The following is a 25,557-nucleotide window of genomic DNA, read 5'->3' as shown; positions in this document are numbered from 1 at the left end:
CACGGACCCCCCCAAACAAGCCTCCTATGTATACACGTAAACACAGACATGCACATAGATACCTATACACACAGGGGCCCACGGAAGCAGACACACAAACATCCCCAGCCCTCCCCAGACAATTCCAGAACACACAGAGTGCAACGTACGCACGCACAACCACGTGACCACATGTGCACACAGAGAAACAGACCTGCATGCTCCTACACACAAACTGTATCATCGCAGTAGTGCATCCACACAGCACAGTCACAGGCATATAGCTGTGTGCCCAGAAATGTACACACACACACACACACACACACACGTTGTCCTCCAGCCAGTTCATCTTCCTCTCTCCCCAGGTCCCCATGTACCTGCGACCCATACCAAGGCTAAGGTCACCATCTGTTTCACCTGCTCAGACCTCCACCATTGCAACCCTCTCCCCTGCACGGAAGATAGGAACCACTGCCTTCAGATAGCGGGCATCACAGGTGAGTGCCCCTGCGGACAGGACTGGGCAGGAGAGGAAGAAATGGGACCTGAGACACCCAAGACCTCTCCTTGCCCTCCTGTGTTTGCTGCCTTGACTCCGGTCATGGTAGCCCTTTCCTGGCCATGGAGGACAGAAGCTGGTTGCAGTGGAGGATGTGAGCTTAAAATCCGATGTCACGTTTGTCATAGTTATTCCTGAGTAACCAAGCAGCTCAAGATGTAGAGGCTTAACCAGGCACAGAGGACAAATATTGTATAATTCCATTGACAGGAGGTAGCTACAGTAGCCAAAATCATGGAAAAAGAAAGCAGAATGGTGGTAGTTTCAGCTTTGCAAAATGAAAAATTTCTAGAGATCTATCATACCACAATGTGAATATTGTTAACAGTACTGAGCTGTACACTTAAAAGTGGTTGAGAAAGTAAATGTTATATTATGTATTTTTTACTACAATGATAAAAAAAAAAACTTTGTGACTTAAAACAACAATGATTCTGGGAATTCCCTGGCAGTCCAGTGGTTAGGACTCGGCGCGTTCACTGCCATGACCTGGGTTCAATCCCTGGTTGGGGAATTAAGAGCCCACAAGCCACACGGCAAGGCCAAAAAAACCAAAACCCAAACCAAAAACAATGATTTATTATTTCTCACCACTCAGTGGGTTGACCAGGCTCAGCTGGGCTGTTCTTCTGCTCCAGGGGTGAAGGCTGAGGTCCAAGGGGTGTGTCTGCACTCAGCTGGGAACTCAACTGAGGCTGCAATGTTCAATACAGCCTCTCACCTTCCGAGGCTTCTCTCCATGTGGTCTCTCATAGTCTGTAGCCTAGTTGAGCTGCCTTACAGTATGGTGGCTGGCTTCTGAGCAGGGAAAAGTGGAAACCACTGGCTTCTTAAGAGATAAGCCCAGAACTGGCACACTGTCACTTCTGCCACAGTCTATTGATCAGAGCAAGTCACAAGGCCAGTTCAGATTTAAGGGGTGAAGAAATTGATTCCACCTCTTGATGGGGGAGTGGTAAAGTCATGTTGCAAAAAAGCATGTGGGATGGGAGATACAGTTGCAAGGCATCTACTGCAACATTCTGGGCAGGGAGTCCCCAAAGTTCCCTGGTAATTGCTTCTCTTCATGAGCCTGCCCTCCATATCTTTCCAGTCTTAGGTGCAAGTAACTCTGTTTCCTGGAGAAATGGTTCCTGTGTGGCCTCCAAGGACTGCACATTTGACAACTCCGTCTTTGCCTTGACCTACAGCATTGGTTTTGGCTTCTGGGTCAACACCACCTGTTGCCAAGGCAACTGCCAAGAGCCCACTCCTCTCGGTACGCTGCCACCAGAAAGCAGTCAGATGGGTGGCCAAGGAGGTGGTGGGGTAACTTTGGAGGAGAATTTGTCCTGCGTTGAAGAGGGCGTGCACTCAACACCCATTCTCCAGCCAGGCTACCCTAAGGCACCCTGACCCCAGTTCAGTGGGAAAGCCCATTAATGTCATTCCCTTGTAGTAGAGCCTATGAGCGCACGAAGGGCCCTGGGAGGTCCTGAGAGTCCTCCCGGCTGACTGTCACTCTCCCCTACATAGCCACCCTGCCGGCCTCAGGCACCTTGAGCAAGTTCCTGTGTCCTACATGTCCTGGGGTCCACTCAGGGCCCTGCAACCACTTCTTCTACATGCAGTGTCCCAGTGGGGAGACAGAGTGTGTCCAGATGAACCTGGTGTCTGAAGAAGGTAAGGTGTGTGTATGTGTGTGTGCACGTGTGCACAAGTGAGCCTGGGTGCACTGGTTTTGGATACAGGCATGCCTGGGTTTGGGGGTCCATCTCCATCATTGACTCTGTGTGACCCAAGCCACTTCATCTCTTTGAGCCTCAGTTTTCCCTTATGATAAATGGGGATGCTGGAAGAACACCTCACAGGGTTTTGTGAGGATGAAATTAGTTCATGAGAGAGGTGATGGAGTGGAGGGCATAAAGCAGGACTCTGGGGCCAGGCTGCCTGGGTTCAAATCCTAGCTCTTATGAGCTGGGTGACCTTGAGCAGGGGACTTTCTTTCTGTGTACCTCAATCTCCCCATCTGAGAAAGGGGATAATTATAGTCTCTTATCCCCAAGACTGCTGTGAAAATTAAATAAGATAATCCATGAAGCTTCTAGGTGAGTGCTGTCCAAAAGAAATACACTGTTCACATGTGTAAATTAAAAATTTCCACTAGCCTTATGTAAAAGGTAACAGGTGAAATTAATTTAATAATATATTTTATTTAACCCAATATACCCAACAGTTATCATTTCAACATGCAAATGATGTAAGACCTTATAAATGAGATATCTTACATTCATTTTTTTCCTACTAAGTCTTTGAAATCTGGTGTGGCTTTTACACTCACAGCCCATCCCAGTTGAAACCAGCCACATGGCAAGTGCTCAAGAGCCACGTACAGCTAGTGGCTACTGTACTGAACAGCTTAATTCTTGAACATAGTTAGGACTATGTATGGCATTTCAGCAAATCTAAGATGTTACCGATGGGAAGACAGGAAGACAGCTCTATTCAGGCATGTTAAAATGTGTGTGTGTGTGTTGGGGGATGTGAATGTGAGTCTGGGAACTGATGACTTTCAGTGTTAGTGGTCATCATTGTTATGTGTGTATAAGGCTTATGTGGACTGGACAGACCTTCAGTCAATCACTGTTCAGGGAACGAATGTGCTGGGGAACTTGTGTTTGTGTGCACAATGGGTGTGTGTGTGTTTCTGGGGGAGGGGTGATATGACAGTGGGCCGGGAGGCTGGGCATGTTGGTGTGGATTGCGTTCTGGTCTCTGGGCCATCATGGGAGCTGTTTGTGATTGAGGTGTGTGTGTGTGAGTGCATGTGTGTGTGTACATGTGTGGGTAGGTGTGCATGACAGTGGGTGTGGGACCATGACTCACAAACATGGCTCTTTGAGGAAGCGTACTCCAGCATACTCCAGGTCAATATGAGACAAATACAGACGGTGCTGGGAGGCTTGCATTTCTTTTTAACTTTTGTATTATGGAAAAATTCAAAGATAAATAAAAGAGTGAACAGTTTAATAAACCCCATGTACCCTTCACCCAATTCCGAGAATTATCCACTCATGGCCGATCGTGTTTCATCTCCACCTTGGCCCCGTATTAATTTGAATACACACAGATGTCTTATCACTTGACCATAAGTATTTCCACATATGGCTAAAAGATAAGGACCTGAAAATAACCAACAGTTGTGGTGAGGTGTTTTTCTGTTGGTAAAATAACACTATTTCACTTTAGCATTTCCCATCAAGTCCTCAATAAACTGGTTACATTGGTATATTTACATTTACATATAAATATATCACATCCTATCATATTATATCGTATATGGATGGCTCCGAGGACGCATAGGAAATAGTTGGGAAACCGGTTGGAGGGATGTGTGAAGCCGAGTGACCTCCAAGTGTCATAGTTTTTATTAATATTGAACACAAGTAAAAGAACACCTGTAACATACGTGTACGGTATAAAGAATGACGAAAGGGACAGCCGTGACCAGCCCCAGATCAAGGATCAGAACATTCCTGGTGAGTTTTCCCCAAGGACATGGATTTGAGGGCCGGCCATTCCCTCCGAGGTTGGCTGGCTCCCATGTTCCCTTTTCCATGTGTCGAAGTCTTTTAGGAAGGCGACCCCGCGGGGCTGCAGGGAGTTTCAGGGCAATCTGCTCGATTGGAGGAACCCCCGGAATCTGGGGACAGCGACGCAGGGCTGGTGCCAGTGGTGGCGTGCGGGTGCCAGGCGCGCGCGTGCAGGGGGACACCGGCCAGCGCGCATCCTCACGTCCCCGTCCTCACCCGCGTCTCCGCAGGCGGCCGGAAGGAACCTCAGCGTGCGCGGCTGCGGCACCCGCGACCTGTGCCAGATCGAGGGGCTCCCGAGGCTCCCCGGCCACCGGCTGGCCCGCTGGCCGGTCTGCAGCACTACCCAACGCGCCGTCCTGGACTCCGAGTGCCACTCGGGCGCAGCGCCTGGCCTCCGCCTCGCCCTGCCTGTGCTGATGGTCGCCCTGGGCACCGCGGCCCGCTCCTGAGCCATCCCACCCGGACCCCCGACCCCCTCCCCGGAGCCCGCCTGCTTGTCCCGCTAGATGGCGCCCTGGCTCCCCTCTGCTAGGGCATTTCTAGGGGCCTGGAAGCTTCTGGTGAGAAAGTCGAAAACCAGGGTTGAGCCTCCCCCCTCAGGCTAAGCGCTTCCCCAAGGCTAGTCCTCTTTCTTCACGCCAGGACCCCAAAGGCTGTACCTCCTCCCTCAGACTAGGCTGTTTTTCTTCCTCAGATAAGAGAAGCCACCATGGTTACACATTCTCCTTCAGATTGGGGGCCCCAAAGACCAAGCATCCTTCCTCAAACTAGGGGGTCCCCATCACCAGGCTACTCCCTCAGACTAGGGCTGTATCTCTTCTCGGGAACATTGGGCAACAACTCCTCTTACTCTCTCCCTCTTCAGGATCTAGCAAAGTCCTGGGCCGTCAACCTGGGGCTTGAGGACCAAATACCGCCTCCCCCCCACCCCTGCAGTGTTTTAGAGCAGCCCATTTCACCCCCGCCATGGGCCCTCTTCTGTCTGGGCTCAGTCTCCCAGCTGCAACCAAATCTGAATGAATCGCCTTGCACAAAGCTGAGACGTTTGAGTTTCCTTTTTCTGACATTGCAGCCTCAAGTGGGGCCGGGATGTGATCTACTCTCTCCTCTGGGGATTCTGGGACCTGAGGGGACCTGCAGAGGACAATGTCTGGGAGCCAGAGTGGGCATAAGATCAAATGCTCCGTCTGGAGTGAGCGTCATTTTAGAGCAAGCACTGGACCCAAAGGACTGAGCAGAGAGGTAACATCGAGGAACTCACAGGAGGCAGAATGCCAGGAACATTTGCTTGCAGCTGAAAGTAATAGAAAGTCCAAGGAGGAGAACTGAAACAATTCACTCAGCATTCATTTAACAAACATGTATTGATCACAATACTATGCATCAAGCATAATTCTAGACACCAGGGATACAGAGTAAACAAAATCCCCTGCTTTCAGGAAGGTTATGTTTTCATGGGGGAGATCATAAACCTCTCATATGACATTCCAGATAGTAATGAGTACTCTGGAGAAAACAGTGCAGGGAAGAGAAGTGGGGATACTTCCAAAGGGGTGCACTTTTATGCAGGGTGGGTTAAGAGTGACATCTGAGTAAAGACCTGAAGGGGCTGAGGGAGAGGGCAGTGCAGATGTCTGAGGAGTGAGTGGGGGGCATTCCAGGTGGAGGGAATGGCAAACACAAAGGCTTTGGGGTAGGAGCAGTAAGGAATACCTAATATTATACAGCATAACAGAAAGAATGGAGATGGAGATACCCATGGGTCATTAATTCAGCCGTTCCAAGGAGTCATTGAGAACGTACTTTGCTGTCCTGCTGTCCTCAGCATGTTGGTGTTTGCACGATGACGGCCAGAGCTCCAGCATCAAGCCCTCTTACAACCATATCCAAAGCTGGAAGAGGCAGCTTCCCATCTTTGTCTTGTCAGAAATCCCATCACCTAGCAGACATCTCTTATGTCCTATTGGCCAACCCCCCTGGCACGGTGATAGATTATTCTGAATGACTTTGCCTAATCAAGAGTCAGTCCCTGGGGTGAGCGGGGAGAGAGAGAGAGAGAGAGAGAGAGAGAGAGAGAGAGAGAGAGAGAGAGAGTGAGAGAGAGGGAGAAGGCATACCGCCTGTTATGACCTAGCCTCTGAAGACAGGCAGGATCAGTTCTGCCATATTCTCTTCATCCAGGCTCAAGGAAAGGGGAGCTGGACTCCACTCTTGATGGGGAGTGAAGAGTGACAAGGCTCTAAAAGAGCATGTAGGGTCAGAAATACTTTTGGAAAAATACAACCTGCCATAGGGAGTATTCCACTGATTAGCAACTGCAGGTAGCAGGTCCCACCCCTAACGCCAGGCAAACCAAAGGGAGGAGGTGGTGTTAGCACACCTAAGAGCCCCTTGCTGCTGTACTGCAGGGCAACTTGTGCTGGAACCATGGGTGGGGGGCTGTGTGGCAAGGGCTGGGGCCACAGAGGAGGCACCACACACAGGCACAGTTCCATAGATAATGCTACAAGCAGGGGCGGAGGAGGCTCTTTTTACCCTCTGACCTGGAGTGCTTCCTCTTTGCAGGAGTCAGGTGGCAAGGGATCCTGGGAAATGTAGTTTTCAAAATCCCCCAGCCCCAGCATTACAGGGCAGAGAAGGGTAGATATGGAACTGAGGGACCATAGGTAAATAACAATGACATTAAACAGGTCCCTTCCTGCTCAGTTTCTTCATCTGTAAAATGGGAGTAATAACTGTTCCTGAAAAGGCGAATGAATATAGAGTGCTTAGTAGTTAATAAGCATTCATTAGATGGCAGTTGTTAGAAGGCTACTTGTCTTAGTTGGCTCAGGTGGCCATAGCAAAATACCATAGACTGGAGAATTCCTTGGTGATCCAGTGTTTAGGACTCTGCACTCTCACTGCTGAGGGCCTGCGTTCAGTCCCTGGTCAGGGAACTAAGATCCCATAAGCCACAAAGCGCAGCCAAAAAAAAAGAAAAAAGAAAAAAACCCCAAAAACAAAAAACCATAGACTGGCTGGCTTAACCAACAGAAATTTATTTTCTCACAGTTCTGGAAGTTGGGAGTCTGAGATCAGAGTGTCAACATGATTGGGTTCTGGTGAGGACCCTCTTCCTGGCTTAAAGGCAGCTGTTTTCTCATTGTGTCCTCACATGGCAGAGAGAGCAAGCTCTGGTCTCTCTTCCTCTTCTTATAAGGACACTAATCCCATCATGGGAGTCCCACCCTCATGGCCTTACTAAACCTAATTATCTCCCAGAGGACTTGCTTCCAAATATCATCATATTGGAGGGGTTAGAGCTTCAATATATTAATTCTGAGGGGACACAAACATTTAGTCCCTAACATTACTTAAAGCAAAGAGGGAAGGAGGTAATATTTCTGATTAGCACTGTGTGGGTGTTAAACATAATTAATCTTATTTAATGCCCTATGAGGTAGGCATTATAGACCCTCATTTTGCAAATGAGAGATGAGTCCTTGAGTCTCCATCTCAAGGTCAGTCATCAAGTAGCGGGCCTCATCTATGATTACTGATTCATGTGGGTTGAAGTGTCATCAGGCCCAGTTTGCAAGAATGGGGATATCCTTGCAGGGCCTCTGAAATGTGGGCAGAAGCAACAGGAGTCAATTCTGGACAGAAGTTTTAAGAGCCTTAAGAGTGGTTTGCTGTATCCCTGCTCTCTCTACCTGGATGACCACAAGGCAGAGTCCAGCAGACTGACCACCATGGACATGTGATGTGAGTGAGAAATAAACTCTTGTTGTAAGCCACCAAAGCGTTGTGGGGCTGTTTGTTACTGTAGCTTCACCTGGCCTATCCTGACTAGTACAAAGGTCACAAGGTAATTAAAGGCAGAGTTGGGGGTAGAACCAAATATCTCACATTGTTGCCTTGGGTAGGGTAGTGGTTAAGATCTCTGGACCTGGGAGACCTGGGATCCCGACCTGGGTTTGTAGTGCAGATTCACAGATTATCTGTTGTGTGGCTTTGGACAAGTCTCATAACCTCTCTAGGCTCTGCGTTCCCATTTGTAATTGGGAGATATTTAGAGTTTGACCTCCCATTATTATAAGGTATGTAAAGCATAAGGACTGGCACAGTCTAAGCTTTCAACAGATGGAAGTAGTCATCTCCTGTGGTTGCTAATCATCAATGATAACTGTACTATTATTTATCTGCATTGTGAAGAAGACAAAACTGAGACTCAGGCAGGATAAATGACTGCTAATGAGTGTCAGCAATGGGATTTGAACCCACATCTGTCTGACTCCAGAAGATAACGTTTTTTCTACCTTAAACATTAAGGAAATGTCAACATAGACAAAAGTGGAGAAAATACCTTTGTGAAAATGTGTTAGGGAAAACCTAACTCAAAACTGGAGCTGGGAAGCCACAAAGGGAGGGCTCTCATGCACGTCACGTGCTGCAGCTTGCATAGTCCAGCAGGAAGAAAGAAGATTTCCTCTCTTGGTTGGCAACAGCAAGCTGCAGGTGCCTGACAACAGCAAAGCTGTCCTTGTCTGCAGTCAATGAGAAGCCATCACCGCTTCAAACTCTCATCTTCCTTCAATGAACTTTTGCTCAAAACAACCCCTCCCCAACTTCCTCCTTTCCTCTATAAAAGAATACTTTCCTCCTTCGTTTTCTGGCTTTGCATATGGTTCTACACGGTTTGCTTGTTCTGAATTGCACTTCCTCTGCTATTCCTGAATGACCTCAATTTTTGCTTAAATAAAATTGCTCTTTGTTCTGATTAAGGTTGACATTTCATGGCGTTGATGCCGAAAGCTCAGCTTCTCTGTACATCGGCGCCAAGTCGAATCTCCGAGACGGAGTTTTGGGTGAAGTAGAAAAGAATAGCTTTATTACTTCGCCAGGCAAAGGGGGGACACAGCAGGCTCCTGCCTCGAAAAACTATGGGTCCCCACTTGGAGAGGATAGTGAAAAGTTTTATAGTAATTGTTCAAAGAGAGCGTGATCAGCTCGTGGACATTCTTCTGATGGGTCGGTGGTGAGGTAAGTAAGTAGGAGTCGGCATCATCAACCTTCAGGTTCCAACTGGTCTGGTGTCTACGTGCTTGTGGGCAGGATACCATCATTAGTTGTTAACTTCTCCCACCTGGAGGGGGTTTCAGTATCTGCAAAACAGCTCTAAGATGTTGTGTGTATCTGTTGATGGGGAACCAGGCCCTTGCCCCAAGGCTGCACTATTGTTTCTCTCCACTGTTTCTCCCTTGTCTCGCATCCCCTCCTTTCCCTAATGAACAGCTGCTTGAATCTGCCCGTTGGAACTCAGGGGAGGTCATGGAGGCTGAATGAAGGCTATTTCCTGTAATCAAAGAAATGGGGGACACAGAAAGGCTTTGTGCCCAGGGACCCCACAGGGACCTGCTCGGTATCAGTGTCATAAGTGGGATCCGAAGGAAACAAACTCCTGAGGAGCTAACGACCCCCAGAACCATGTGTGGTACCCATTTGAGCCCCTTGTGCTCTCTGCCTCTGTGAACCATCTTCTTCCTTTTGGTTTGGTAAGTCTTCTCTTGGATTCGCGCTCCCTCCTTTTGATTGAGCTCTCTAACTTTATTCGGGATCTTTTTTCTCGAAGGCATCGTCTTTTTGGTGAGTATTTATTTGTTTTCTGAACCTCTGATTTTGAAGTATGGGATCCCAATCCTCTAAATTATCTCAGGAGGGTCCTCCTTCTGGGATCCTGGCCAGCTTTATATTTAAAAACTATGGTCCCTCGTCATGCGCATTTTTAACTATATTGATTAACCTAACCAAAGATAATTTAGAACTTCAATGACCATTATGGGGCATTTTTTGATCTCCCCAAACTTGTTTTTCTCAAAACTAAATTTGAAGACTGTGGCTCTAAAATAAAACACATGGAATGGGATGCCTATCTCTTTACAAAATACTATTCTAAATTGACTGAGGCAAATAAACAATTGAAAGAAAATAAAAAGGCATCAGAGGCCTCTTCACCCCCTTTACCCCACTGCACTAACTTCCTCTTTGGCTACTGTACCTGCCCCATCTCCTTTGTACCCTCCACTTCCCCATTCTAATCCTCTCCCTGAACTTCCCCTTTTCTCTGAACCTCCGGCTATCACTTCCTCTCTTGACCTATAGGTTCTCCTAAAGTTGACGAGACTCCAAGAGATTTCCTGGTAAACTGCTACATTATTCCCTTAAACTGCTAAAGAGAAACTAAAATTAAAAATTAATAAGAAAACCTTGCCAAATTCTGGTAAATATTGGAGCTACACTATGCACTTTAAACCCCACTTAGAACCTGTAGATGCAATCCTTAAAAAAATCTGGCAGAAGCCAACAAAAGGTGAAAATTCTTACCCAAATCAGCTCTCCCAAATCTCCATCTGTAGTGGCCATTTGAGATAGGAAAATAAAATTTCACGTTGTCTCTTCTTTCCAGGTCCAGACCCATTCGTTATCGATCCTTTCTCTCCCAGAGACAGCTATTGCCTTCTTTCTTGTCTTGTTTTGCATCCGAAGACCTTGGCTTGGCTTTCTACCTGCCTGGGACAAGCAGCTGTTGGTTCCTCCTTTTGGCTATCTTTAGGAGTGACTCTGGATCTCGGGATGGTCATAACCTTTGCACCTTCTTTGAGGACACTTCTTGGGTCCATGGAGTTATTTAATACTGCCAGAAATATTTACTGTTTGTCCCAGCTGAAACCTGACAAGATATTTGAAAGGATTTAGTAACATTATGACCAGAAATTTGGCCAATCTGGAAGCTAATATTCAGATCCTGATACGAATTTTCTTTTAGACCCTTTCCTTTAAGCTAAAATATACCTGGGTAGTGGAGGAGAGCTTTAACCATTTGAGAAGATAAACTTAACTTGTTCCAACTGTCCTTTTATAACTAGTGTGCTTTGTATTATTGTACCTGATTCATGGCAGAAATTTTCAAATGAAACTATAAGGTCTCTGTTTGCATCTGTCTCTGTGCTTATGTGTGTCAATAAATGTGTTGTAGATGTGTGGGATTTTCTACCTTTGGATGGTATCACAAAAATTAATGTGTAGGGACTTCCATGGTGGCACAGTGGTTAAGAATCCACCTGCCAATGCAGGGGACACAGGTTCGACCCCTGGTCCGGGAAGATCCCACACGCTGCAGAGCAACTAAGCCTGTGTGCCACAGCTCTTGAGCCTGCGCTCTAGAGCCCATGAGCTACAACTACTGAGCCCGTGTGCCACAACTACTGAAGCCTGCGCTCCTAGAGCCCGTGCTCCACAACAAGAGAAGCCACCACAATGAGAAGCCTGCGCACCGCAACGAAGAGTAGCCCCCCTCTCCCCGCAACTAGAGAAAGCCCGCATGCAGCAACAAAGACCCAATGCAGCCAAAAATAAAAATAAATAAATCAATAAAATTAATGTGTAAAAGAGTTCGATTTAATTGGCTTAAAGAAAATAAAGTGCTTGTGTAAATTAAGTATTCATAAAATTTCAAGAAATATAGTAGAACTTCACCAAAATGCTTTTCAGGTTCATGTGATATGGGAAAATATTGTTCGGTTAAAATAATTTGATTAAAATGGACATGTCTTAGAGTTATAAACATAGAATGTAATGCAAACATACAACTTTTATTCTACCTGGGCTTATTAGTCAAATAAGTTCATATTATAAAATTTGTCAGCAAGAAAAATAACTTGGTATGATGAAATTTTCATAAGTAATCTAAACATTGTTGTTAAAAATAAGTAAATTAAACAGATGTAAGTAGGATAAAAAGTCTTTAGGTGAATTTAAAAAATAGTTTCCCCAAATCTTTTGTAACCTGGAACGTTAGTTTTGGAAGTTCAGTTAAATAATGAGTTAAGTTGAATTCATTGAATATTCAAATCGTCTCCAAATAGATAAAACACTGAAACCTTAAATATTTTTTAAAAGATTTATTTATTATTTATTTAATTTATTTTTGGCTCCGTCAGGTCTTAGTTGCGGCACGCAGGATCTTTGTTGAGGCATGCGGGATCTTTTGTTGTGGGTGCAGGCTTCTCTCTAGTTGTGGCACGCAGGCTCCAGAACGCGTGGGCTCTGTAGTTTGCGGCACACAGGCTCTCTGGTTGAGGTGCGTTGAGCTCAGTAGTTGTGGCGCACGGGCTTAGTTGCCCCGCAGCATGTGGGATCCTAGTTCCCTGACCAGGGATTGAACCCGCGTCCCCTGCATTGTAAGGCGATTCCTTACCACTGCACCACCAGGGAAGTCCGTGAAACATTAAATATTGAACATAGGTTTATCCATTTTGAGCTTCCTTTAGACATTTGGGTTTATTAGTAAACATGTTTTATGCCACACTGAGAAAATTTTCTATGAGAAAGTTCGTTTCTAGAAATTATAAAAAGTATTTGTAAATTTGCCAAGCCACAGAATGCTAATTAGAAGAAACAGTTCATAATTGTTTACTCTTTTATTTTCACTAAAAATTAAGGTTTCTAAGGGTTAAGAATTCTAATTAATATATGCAATTAAAGCTACTGGAAATAATAAGAGAAATAACTCAGTATGCAAGAAAACTAGGATATGGGGTTTTTTTATATGGGGTTTATTTTTGTTGTTATTGTATTAGAAAGGGTGTGAGGTATGGAGATGCATTTTTGTTGAGGAAGATGAAAGTGATTTTGTCCTAAAGTAAACCTGGTTATTTTGGAAAGGGAAAGAAACTAAAATGAACATAGATATTTGTAGAAGATTCGTGGAAAAGGAATCTTGGGAAAGGAATTTTATGGTGTGATCAAGCTGGATAAGATTGAAAAATTTTGCTATAAAGGTTTTTTTAAAAAAAATAAGCTTTAATATCAATAGTGTACTTATGTGTAAAACTGGAACTTAACTTTCTTTCATCTGCTAAAATGACAAAGTTTGCTTCTACTATTGGTCTGCTTCTGAGAGGAGCTTGTAAAAGGTTTTTCCTTACTTTTTGAGTAATATGCCTAGAAAGGAAAGATTTTGCGTGCTTTTGTTAATTAATTAATTTATTTGGCTGCGTCAGGTCTTAGTTGTGGCATGTGGGATCTAGTTCCCTGACCAGGGATAAAACCCGGGCCCTTGCACTGGGAGCACAGTCTTAATCACTGGATCACCAGGGAAGTCCCTGTTTTTTCATATTTAAGGAAACTTTTTGTCTTTTTAAAAATATTTTAATTTATTTATTTGTCTGCGCTGGGTCTTTTTTTTTTTTTTAATTGTATTTTTTTTGGCTGTGTTGGGTCTTCATTGCTGCGCATGGGCTTTTCTCTAGTTGTGGACAGCAGGGGCTACTCTTCGTTGTGGTGCGCAGGCTTCTCATTGTGGTGGCTTCTCTTGTTGCAGAGCATGGGCTCTAAGCACGTGGGCTTCAATAGTTGTGGCACACAGGCTCAGTAGTTGTGGCTCGCGGGCTCTAGAGCACAGGCTCAGTAGTTGTGGTGCACGGGCTTAGTTGCTCCGTGGCATGTGGGATCCTCCTGGACCAGAGATCGAACCCATAACCCCTGCATTAGCAGGCTGATTCTTAACAACTGCGCCACCAGGGGAGTGCGCCGGGTCTTAGTTGCGGCACATGGAATATTTTAGTTGCCATGCAAACTCTTATTTGCAGTATGTGGGACCTTATTCCCTAACCAGGGATCGAACCCGGGCCCCCTGCATTGGGAGCACAGAGTCTTAGCCACTGAACCACCAGGGAAGTCCGAAACCTTTTGTCTTAAGTTATCTATGACTTATAGCAATTTGGCAAAGTACACCTTTGTAAACAAAAATGAAATATTTACTTTCTCTTCCTACCTGATCCTTCCAAAATTTGGAAATTCTTGCATATTATTTTTGTGGCAATATAGTTACTTATTTACATAAGTTCAATAAAAATCTGTTCTCCTTGTAACAGGACAATTAGAAACACTGGCTGTATTACCAAGGTGGTGACTGGAATATTATATTCAAGAGAGATATGCATAGACTCAAATATGACCAAATAGCTTTAAGGAACTGCCTTAACTTTGGCTTGACTTCCTGGACTCGAGGGGTTTTTAGCACTTAATCTGAGATTCCTTATAAAAAGTTCCAACAAAGCAGTCTTAAAAAGAGATTATGTGGTCAATCACTGTTCTTGCTGCATTTATAATCAGGCCAAATTTAATGCAAATAAATTTAGTTTTACTGTGTATCTTTGATTAAAATGGGGGCAATTGTAGAGAGAGAAATTTGTCTATATTTCAATCCTGTTAATAGTCTCTGAGATTTTGTTATATACCTGTAAACCGGACTGGATCCTGAATTCTTCTAGTACCCTCAAATATCTGGCTATGAATCTCCAAACTAATGTTTCAGTCAGTAAGAACAAAGGCTGCCCTTGGGTCTCCTTGGAAGAGACTAACCATATCTTCCTCATGACCTGGATGGCAGCCAAACTTCAGGGACTTGATACTTGGATATACATCTCACAGCTGAAAAACGCTCTGCCTGGCATTCAGTCTTGTACAAGTGCCAGAGACCTCCAAATCAAATTGCCTAGGAAGAGATGTAGCTGACATTGAGGTAGACTGCTTCCTCCCAAGATGCCGGATAAAGACTTCTTACTTTAGCTAAATATAAAACACTTCCATCCTTCTTCCCTTTCTTTCCTTTACTCTGGCATTGGTCTGGAAAGATAATGCCATCATCCATTTCTCTCAGGCCATGGTTAAGGGGGATAACTTTTCAGACTGATGGATCTGTCATCAAAAACTCTGATCTGTCCGTGATTCTAGAGACCCACTGGTCCATTTCCCTTTCTCTTGTTAAACCCAAACATGGGGAACTTTTTGTCCAGGCTCTGTGTAAAGAAATGGACATAAGGAAAGAATAACAAGAATAAAACTCCCTGTTTGGTCTAGAGACCATTAAAATTTTACTGGCCTCCGTGGCTGTCACCTTTCCAGTCCTGAGCCACAGATTCAGGCGTGAACAACTTGGAGACATACATGCCTCTGGGGTTGCCTCCATAGGGAGAGCCTTTCTCCCTTGAGTTGGACTTAGTGTCAATAAATGTATGATCAGAAATGTCTCCCTAACATTAGGAAAACTGGCCAATTCCACAGCCAAAGCAACAGCAGCCCAACAACCATTACTTGACTTGTTAACTAAAATCGTTTTGGACAATTACATAGCCCTTGATTACCTACCTGCTGAAGAAAGAGGCATCTATGCAATAGCAAGTACCTTTTTCACATGGATAAATATCTCTGGAGAAGTAGAAACTCAATTACAGAAGATCAGGGAACAAGTGCATTGGTTACAACAAATTTCACCTGACTGTCCATGGTCCTTTAACTTGTTCAGTTGACTAACCTCAGGTCTGGGTTCATGGTTCAGGATGATTATACAAACTGGATTTGTCATACTACTTTAAATTCTGCTTTGCATAATTATTTTTAAACTTTATATCTGTTGCCTGTCAAACCTCTGCAGAAACAATGCACCAAATAGAACAATGTTGGCTCAATGCTTTGCAGTGAATTTTAATGCTTATAAGCTTAGGTATGATCTTTTAGAGTGAGAATGCCTGAGAGTCACCCCTTCTACCTTCCTCGTTACTCATATGTGGCCTCAAATGGTTTCTGATCAATATGCACTTTCCCTCTGATGTTGGACATGACACCCAGGAAAGGTCCTTCCTGGTACCGAAGGACAAAAATTATTCTAATAAGGAACAGATGACCGAACTTTTGATCAGCTGTGTTTCAGAGAAAGATCTTGATCAAAAGGAGGAAACGTGAAAATGTGTTAAGGAAACCTAACTCAAAATTGGAGTCAAGAAGCTGTGAAGAGGGATTCCCTGGTGGCACAGTGGTTAAGAATCTGCCTGCCAATGCAGGGGACATGGGTTCGAGCCCTGGTCTGGGAAGATCCCACATGCTGCGGAGCAACTAAGCCCGTGCACCGCAACTACTGAGACTGCACTCTAGAGCTCGCAAGCCACAACTACTGAGCCCACGTGCCACAACTACTGAAGCCCATGCGCTTAGAGCCCATGCTCCACAACAAGAGAAACCACCGCAACGAGAAGCCCGTGCACCGCAACGAAGAGTAGCCCCTGCTTGCTGCAATGAGAGAAAGCCTGTACACAGCAATGAAGACCCAACGCAGCCACAAATAAATAAATAAATTTATGAAAAATTAATAAATTTTTAAAAAAAGTATTGCAGTAAAATATCATTTATCTTGATAACTGAGTTTTTTGGCACCCCCTTAAATTTTGCACCCAGTGCCAGCTTATTGACCCTAGTCCTGACTAGTTCTGACCAAACTGTGTCACTGAGTGCAGAAGGATCCCCCACCTCATTTCTGGCCCCCTCTTGACATCCCCCCAAAAGCCTTGGATTCCCCCACAGGTAAAAGGTATATAAATCCTCACCGCCTAGCATGAGATTTGGACCCTGATCACCTCTCAGACCTCATCTCGTAGAACTCCCTCCCTTGTCACTCTGCTCCAGCCACACCAGCCACAATGATTCTCCCCAGACACACCAGGCTCACTTCTGCCTCAGGACCTTTGCACGTCCATGCCCTCTGCCTGGAATGCTCTTCCGCCTAATGTGTCCACGTGGCTTGTTTCCTTACTTTATTAAGATAGAAGAATGTTACCTTTTTAGATGGGACTTCCCAGACCACTCTATCAAAAATAGCACACTCCCTCTCCCAAATCATTTGGCTATTTAGTGGCGTAAAACAATGATTTAATATTTCTCGCAAGTCTGAGGGTTGGCTGGACTCAGCTGGATGGTTCTTTTACTTCCACATGGTATTGGCTAGGGTCACTCCTGTGGGTCACTCCTGTGCATTCAGCTGGAGCTCAGCTGGGGCTGGAATGTCCTAGATGGCTTCAGGCTCATCTCCATGTGGTCTCTGTTTCTCCATGGGGTCTCTACAGCAGGGTAGCAGGACCTCTATATGGTAGCTCAGGGCTCTGAGAAGCAGAAAGCAGAAGCTTCCCTCTTAAAGCCTGGGCCTAGAAATCCCAGAATGTCATTTCTGCTACATTCTGTTGATCAAAGCAAGTCATAAGGCCAGCTCAGATCCTGGAAAGGACAGAGACTCCCCCTCTTGATGGGAAGAGTGGCATGTGTCTAAGGAGATGGGAGAAATTGTTGGCAGCCATAGTTACAGGTTATCTACCAACCCTCCACCCCATCCCGTACCCTTGCTATCTTGTTCTTCTTTTTTCTTATCACTATCGGACATTACCTTATTTTTGTTTATTACCTATATCTTTCCAAAAATATAAGGTCCATGAGGGCAAAGGCCATCTGTGTCTTGTTCACCAGTGTGTCAGTGCCCAGAACTGTGTCCAGATCCAGAAGGCGGCCAATACGTATTTGAGTGAATGAATGAATGAACCCCTGGGGACAAGCTTCAGGTTTCCCCAGGATGATGGCAAATAGCAGGAAGGTGAAGGTCATAATGTGAGATATTTCTAAGGCGGTGTTTTAGGATTTTTCAGAGACACATGGAGAAAGGACAAAGAGGAATGGAGGATGATAAGTGGGAAGGAGAAATGGGAGGAGGAAGAGGAGGCAGAGGACCGGGAGCTTCAGGAAGGAAGGACCAGGGACCATCTAAGTCCTGGCTGTATCTCCAGCCGTGACCAGCACGGGGCCTGGCACACAGCAGGTGTTCAGAAAACGTGTGCTGAGTGAGTAACTTTCTCCAAAAACCCTTCGCTGACTTGGCATCTCAACACACTGCTGGGTCAGGCATCACCTGGCTCTCGCAACCCTCTGGGCCACTCCATCCCCACCTCACCCACTGTGGGTTGTCACGGTCAGGGGGCGGGTCTGTGTCCCCCACGGGACTCTGAGTCCGGTGGGGACAGGACTGGGGCTGTCTTGGCCACTGCTGGGTCCCGAACATCAACCAATGGGCCTTGGCCCATAGTAAACATATATTGCGCAAACTTCCTCCCTGCGGGGAATACCGTCTGCGTCATTGCTGTGTTCCCAGACTGGCAGACGCAGCATGAACACTCAGGAAACACCTTCAGCGATTCTAAGATGCACCCCTTTCATCCCCCCTGCATTTTAGCAATTCTGAAATCAGGAAGAGTCACAGTTGATGGCGCTTTACAGCCAGGTAGCCATTGTGATGTAGCTGGCACTGCCTGGGTGTGATCATGGAGCTGCCTTTTCTTTCTTTTTTTTTTTTTTGATGGTTAGCAGTTTTTAGCAATAAAGTTGTTTTGTTCATTTTTGTTTGTTTTTAAAAAAATTTTAATTGAAGTATAGTTGATTTACAATGTTGCATTAATTTCTGCTGTACAGCAAAGTGGCTCAGTATATATATATATATATATATATATATATATATATATATATATATATATATATATATATATATATTCTTTTTTTTTCAGGTGGGAGAACAGAATTCTAGACCAGGTTAAATGAGTTACTCCATCTGACGGGTTTCACATACACCTGGTGCATCATAAATGCCAGTAAGTGAACACTCAGCCTTAGCGCATGAGCAAGTCAGCGCACCCACCAGCCCGGGAGGTGTGTAGGAGCAGGGATGAGTGTGAGTCACATCTCTGGACCAGCACAGGGACTGGTCAGGTCTAAACAAATGTTTGTGGAATGGCCAAATAACTGAGTGAATTACTGGGCAAATGAGAGCTCCCTCTCAGCTTAGGGTCTTTGCATAGGTTGGTTCCTTAGCCTGGATGCAACTCCCTAGCAGGCGATCTGGCTCACTCCTACTCATCCTTCAGATCTCAGCTCAGATGCCTCTTCCTCCAGGAAGCCCTCCTTGAATCCTGAGCTGGGTCAGGTGGCCCCTTGGTACTCCCACAGTCCTCTGGGGTCCCCCATCCCAGTCTGGCCCCGCCTGGGCCATCACTGTCTGGGGATGGATCTGACTCCGCCACTGAACTATGAGTCCTGTGGGGACAGAGCCTGGGGCTGTCTTGGTCACCGCTGCGTTCCTAGCACCTAGCCCAGGACGGGGCCTGGAGAGGTGCTGAACGTTTGATGAATGAAGAGAGAAGAGGAGACTTGGCAGACAGGCATGGGTTCAGCCTCTCTCTGGCTGGCGCTCTCAGGAGCTGGGAGAAGCGCCCCTGGCAGCGTGCCAGCCTGCATTAGATGCATTCGTGCAGGTGCCCGGCAGCTGTTTTGGCTCCCAGTCACCCTGGGCTGCTACCATCCCCCTTTCCTCCAACCTGGAGCCTCCAAGGGCCAAGCCTAACCTGATGTACTTCTGGGGTCCCGGATCATGGCTGGTCACACGGATTAGGAGGTGGAGCAGAATGAATGGATGTGGTGGGTTTCAGGAGATGCCATCTGTATATATTGTCTGCGTGTGTATCTCTTCTGGTCTGCAAGTCTGTGTGTGCCTGAATGTGTGTTGCTTGCGTTTGGCTGCGTTTGGCTGCAGTTTGGCTTTCCTGTAATGACTCTGTACTTGAGGGTCTGTGTCTTGCCTTTCCCTTCCGGGCCAGGGTTGCGTGGCTGTGAATTCTGGGGAGGAAACTTAGTCTGTGTGTTTGCTGTCTGGGAACTTCCGAGAATATTTTTTCATCTCTTGGTCTCTGTGTTTGTGTGGTGGAGTGGTGGCCCCATGAGCAGCTGGGGGGTGGGGGTGGGGTCCCAGGCCCACCATGGGACCCCACCTGCTGACATCACCCTCACATTATTGTACCAGGGCTGGCTGACCAATAAGCTGCGGTTTGCCATTATCATGGGTCCTAGCGACGGGCCCTGACCTTGTGCTAACAGGGGGGGAGGCCCCACCAGCGGGGAGGGTGAGAGAGGAGAGAGAACCTGCAGGGCAGGTGAGTCCCCCAGGGGCAGGGCTCTCCAGCTGGGCCCCGTCCAATCCCAGTCCCAGCTCCCTCAACCCTAAGCCCACCCCAGTGGCCACTGGCCTGTCCGCTCCTTGCATTGGGACCTGTCCCAGAATCCCCCTCTCCTGTACCCAGGCCATGCCCTGGGATGGGTCAAGGGGACAGGACACAGGACGGACTGGGTATAGCCTGGGGGAAATGCCCCCACCTGGGCTGGGGGATCACACCTGGCAGGAACAGTGGAGTAAGGACGGTCTTCTGTAGGAGGTTGGGTGCGGCTGGGGACAGGGGCAGCCGAGGAGAGAAGGGGGAGGCAAAGACGTGTGGTCGAAGGGAGAGCAGCTCTTCAGAGGGACCTGGGTTTGAGTGCCGGCTGTGCCTCTGAGCGGGGACAGCCCTTGTCTAGTCTGAGCCTCAGTCCGTCTCCATCCGATGGGGACGGTGACCCCTGACCTGAGCGTCTCTCCCAGGGTTCTCTGAAGAGTCTTAGCCAGTGAGGAAGTGTATTTTAGAGGCAATGGACAAGAAGAGCGTGTGACTGGGAAGAGGGAGGCCAGGGAAGCTCCAAGGTGAGGAGGATGGGATCACAGGAGAGGCCATCACGACGGGCTCTGGGAGGTGGGAGGGGACTTGGCCTAGCAAGGCCTGCCAAACAGGGCTGGGTGTTTAACGAGACGCCCAGTGTGGCGGGGCGCCACCCCCCACGCCCGGCTGCACCCAAGAATGTCTTCAAAGATGGCCTAGAGAAAGACGGATGATGGGGCTCACGATGGTCACAGCAGCCCTGTGAGGTGGGCAAGGTTATCTTCCAGGGTGCAGATGCTGCAGGTGAGGCTCAGAGAGGGCAGGGACGTCACACAGCTCAGAATATTAATAATGATCAGACAGTGACGACGATGCTGATAACGCAGACCACCTGCTCTGGGTCGGGCACTGTTTTGTTTTATTATTAGTTTTGGCCACACCTCAGGGCTTTCGGAATCTTAGTTCCCCGACCAGGGATCGAACCCTGGCCCCCTGCAGTGGACGCTCGTAGTCCTAACCACTGGACCACTAGGGAATTCCCCGGGCACTATTTTAAGGGCTTTATATGTATGAACTCATTTCATTTTCAACAGCCCTAGGAGGTGGTTTGCTATTATGGTCGTTATGATCCTCAGGCGTAAGATGAGGAACGTGAGGCAGAGCTAAGGAACTTGCCCCAAATCTCTCAGCCAGTATGTGGTAGGGCCCGGACTGGATCCCAGGCAGTGTGGCTCCAGGGTCTGGGTCCCCTTGGCCATCACTTCACGCTGCTTCCGATCACAGTAGAAGCAGCAGGAGAAGCAGCTGCTCTCTTTGCCTGGTCGGCAGGAGCTGGGCTGAAGCCCCTTCCGTTGCAGGTCTGGTTAAGTAAGTTTCGGGGCCCAGTGCAAAATGAAAATGCAGGGCCCCTGCTTCAAGTAGTTACAATTTTCGTCAGTGTCAGCAGAGTATTAAGCAAAGAGCTGGGCCTTTTAAGCGTGGGGCCCCATGTGACTGCATGGGTCTCAAGCTGCCCATAAAACGGTCCGAGTTCCTAGGTTATCCCAAAGACTCTTCAGCGCCTCAGTAGGCAGGTCAGTTATTACACCCATTAAGCGGAGAAGCAAACAGGCTCAGAGAGGTGCCTCGTTTTGCCCCAGGTCACACAGCAAGTTACTGGCAGAGATGGGATGGGAACCTCAGCTTACCAAACTCCAAAGGCCCCTACCTCGTGTCCAAAACGTACCCCGGGTTTTTGAGAAGGAGAGGGCTGCGGGGCTCCAGAGGGACTCCCTTTATATCCTCGGTGTGTCTCTCTCCCTGCCCCACGCCAAGGCCCGGGAGGCGTGAACGGCTCCCTTCTCCCCGCTCCCCCGCAGACGCTGAGGATCACGCGTCCGTCCGAGACTCTCCCCCAGCCCCCGCGCCCTCTGAACCGCCGGTCACCATGGCTACTGCGAAGTTGCCAGCGGTGCCCGGGGAGGAGGAGAACACCATCCTCACGGCCAAGGAAGAGCTGGAGGCCCTGCGCACCGCCTTCGAGTCGGGCGACATCCCCCAGTCGGCCTCCTGCCTCCGGAAGCTGCTGGCCTCTTCCGAGAGCACCCGGCTGGAGGTGGGCATCACAGGCGAGTCAGGGGCCGGCAAGTCACAATGCCCTCGCCCTACCCGCACCCGCAGTTCCCAGACGTGACCCTGTGGGACCTGCCGGGGGCCGGCTCTCCAGGCTGCCCGGTCGACAAGTACCTGAAGCAGGTGGACTTCGGCCGCTATGATTTCTTCCTGCTGGTCTCCCCCCGCCGCTGCGGCGCCGTGGAGACCGGCCTGGTCTCCGAGATCCTGCGCCGGGGCAAACAGTTCTACTTCGTGCGCACCGAGGTGGGCGAGGACCTGGCGGCCACGCGCACCCAGCGACCCTCGGGCTTCAGCGAGGCGGCGGTCCTGCAGGAGATGCGCGAGCACGGCGCCGAGCGGCTGCGCGCGGCCGGCGTGAACGACCCGCGCGTCTTCCTCGTGTCCAACCTCTCGCCCGCGCGCTACGACTTCCCGCTGCTCGTGTCCACCTGGGAGCACGATCTGCCCGCGCCCCGTCGCCACGCCGGCCTGCTGTCGCTGCCCGACATGTCGCTGGAGGCCCTGCGGACGAAGAAGGACATATGCTCCAGGAGCAGGTGCTCAAGACGGCCCTGGTGTTGGGCGTCCTCCAGGCTCTGGCCGGGCCCCGGCTGGCGGCCGCCTACGACGATGCGCTGCTCATACGCTCGCTGCGTGGCTACCACCGCGGCTTCGGCCTGGACGACGACTCGCTCGCCAAGCTGGCCAAGCAGGTGGGCAAACAGGCAGGCGACCTGCGCTCCGTCATCCTCTCCCCGCTGGCCAACGAGGTCTCGCCCGAGACTGTCCTGCGGCTCTACTCCCAGTCGTCCGACGGTGCCATGCGGGTGGCCCGGGCCTCTGAGAAGGGCATTCCCCTGTTCAGAACGCTGGTGGCCGGGGGGGCATCAGCTTCGGCACCATCTACACCACGCTCCGGGGCTGCCTCAACGAGATGGCCGAGCTCGCCCAGCAGGTCCGCATCAAGGCCTTGGAGGAGGCGGGGCCCCAGCCTGAGGTCAGCCTGCAGGCGGCTGGTGACAACGGCGTGGAAAAGCGGGGATCCGGGGAGGGGAGCGGCGAGGAAGGCCCGCTCTCGACCTGCCAGAAGCTCGGCCTCCTCCTCAAGTACATTCTCGACAGCTGGAAGAAGCGAGATTTGTCGGAAGACAAATGGAAGTGCAGCCCCCACCCCCCTGCCTCACCCACAAACCAAGCCTTATCAAAACCAAACAAACAAAAGAGGCTGATGTGAAAATGAGAGCTGCAGCTGCTGAGGGGCGGGGTGTGGAGGGCTGAGGGTAGCAGGTGGGCCCAAGTCCAAGTCCCAAACCTGGGATAGGAATTGATCTTGGGAGGGAGAGGTTCAAGGTATGGACGGGGGGTTAGGGCTCTTTAATAGTCTTTCTCTCCCTGGTCCCCAAGTGACCATGAGGGATTTGGGGGTGACAGGACAGCCCGGCCTGGATCCAAGACAGGAGCCCACTGTCAACTTGGGTGGGTGACTGAGTGGGCACTGGGGCCTGCAATCTCATGTCCCTTTCTGAGAACCCCAGAGTCCCAAAGGCCTGCTCTGGTGCGAGAGGGGCGGCCAATGAGTGCCTGGGATCGGCACAATGGTGCCTAGCAACTGGGTTAAACAGAGGTTAGACAGGACATCCTGGGCCAGCCCTGCTGCCTGTGAGTGATGGTGGGGGTGGGTGGCAGGGAGAGGGGAGGCCAGGTGGCCACGGGGAACCGTGGGGAACGTGGGGAAACAGAATGAGAGCGGAGGCGGTGAGAGGGCAGGTGGGCAATTCTGTGAGCATGCAAAGAGAGAAGAGGCAGGGGCGCAACCGGTCACCTAGAACAAGTCTTGTTTCAGAAAGATGGTGAGTGGGTCCGCGTGTGGATGTGTGTGGCGGTGAGCTTGCTGGTGTATCCGTGATTGGGAGGAATCTTGGTAAGTCTCTGTGATTTGGATGCTGTGGTCTAAGATCGTGAATAGTTGGCTGAGACTGGGGTTCCGGGTCTGTGTGTGCATGGCTGAGTGGCTGGGCGCAGATGTTGGGGATGGTGCTGAAAGGCCACGGGTCTGACAGTGAGGGCACCTGTTGGGATTTCTGCGCGAGGCTTTGAACGACAGAGGGTGTGTAACACACTGAATGACGGTATTAGCCTGGCCCAGGAGACCCTGGGAACCCAACTGGTTGGCACATCCTCTGGCTCTGTGCTTGGCTCTTTGGCTGGATGCAGAAGTGAATCTGACACCCTTATCTGCTCAAGCCAAAACTCACATGCCAAGTCAAGGGTCATGCATGTTTAAAAACGAACCACCAGACTGGGGGGCTTGGACAGGACAGGGGTTGCCCCAAGAGCATCTGTGGGCTTGGATGAGGGTCAGGGAAAGGTGGGATTTAGGTGCAGAGAAGGGCAAGTTTCCAGGAATTCAGAAGGCAGCTCTGGTGCTGTGAAGGTGGCCTCACTAATACTCGCTGAGGGTGTTCCAGGACCTGGTGATGGTTCTAGCCTCATCTGGGGGCCTCAAATTACCCCTGACTCCGGGAAACAGACTAAGAGGGTCCACTTTTACCTGGAGGTTTAAAGGCGGTGCCAATTTTCTTTGCTGAAGAGCTCTGTGCTTTGCAAAAGATTCCCCTCTTCCCAGAAGGCCTCCCATTGGCTCTGCAAGGACTACTTGGGGTTCATGTGGACCTTTCGGCACCAAAGGAGGTGCGAGGGACCATGGTAGGGATATCCCAGACCCCCTAGATGCACAAGAAAGAAGGTCCCTTCCAAATCCATTCTCAAAAACACAGCCCACATCCCTATACCTGTGGACCCTCAGACATCATCCTAAGCACAGGACTCACCGACCCCAAGTGGCTGGGATGGAAAGGTCAGGCGTGCTCTCACCACACTGGGCCTAAGGTTAAGAGAGACAGCCTGGGTGACTTTTGTCTCCTGCTTCCAACTGGTGGCCTCGTCCTGTCCCTTCTGCCTCCATCTTTCCCTTTCCCACCTCCCATCTCAATCCCCAGCCCCTGTTCCAGCTGAGACCTCCCCCTCCCCACCTAGGTCCTGCCCCAGCCCCTCACCTTGTCTCCCAGGCCCCAGTCTCATGCACCGTAAGGCCACGGAGGGCTCGTTTTAAAATTATTTTTATTATTTATTTATTTATTGGCCACACCACATGGCTTGCAGGATCTCAGTTCCCCAACCAGGGATCGAACCCAGGCCCTCGGCAGTGAAAGCGCGGAGTCCTAACCACGGGACCGTCAGGGTATTCCCAGGAGGGCTCTTTCTAATGTCCACCTCAGACCCCTCCCTTCCCTGCTCAGAACCGTTCCATGGCTACCCACAGATAAAGATCAAGCTCAGCCCGCTGTTCCAAGCCCTTCGCAAGCTGGCCTCTTCCTGAACCTCGCCAGCAGTAAGACCCTGAGTCTTCCTAAAACAGCAGAGCTGGGAGGGCTCTAAGGAGTCATCTATCCACTCCACAGGTGAGGAAACTGAC

The 25,557-nt window shown here is 49.0% G+C and overlaps 1 protein-coding gene and 1 pseudogene across 1 annotated transcript; one reads left to right on the top strand and one right to left on the bottom strand.

Moving 5' to 3' along the window:
- The window catches only part of LOC132353967 (carcinoembryonic antigen-related cell adhesion molecule 1-like), a 902,477-nt pseudogene that overhangs the window by 319,522 nt on the left and 557,398 nt on the right, over positions 1-25,557 (bottom strand).
- LOC132353846 (interferon-inducible GTPase 5-like) lies at positions 21,916-23,316 on the top strand. Its single transcript, XM_059905345.1, is given in 4 exon segments — positions 21,916-22,120; positions 22,123-22,622; positions 22,625-22,960; positions 22,963-23,316. Coding segments are annotated over 4 exon segments (1,395 nt in total).

The sequence above is a fragment of the Balaenoptera ricei genome, chromosome 19 (genome assembly GCF_028023285.1).
Source record: "Balaenoptera ricei isolate mBalRic1 chromosome 19, mBalRic1.hap2, whole genome shotgun sequence".
Classification (NCBI taxonomy): Eukaryota; Metazoa; Chordata; class Mammalia; order Artiodactyla; family Balaenopteridae; genus Balaenoptera; species Balaenoptera ricei.
Note: the sequence above shows the minus strand (reverse complement) of the source record. Positions and strands in the feature narration are given on the sequence as shown.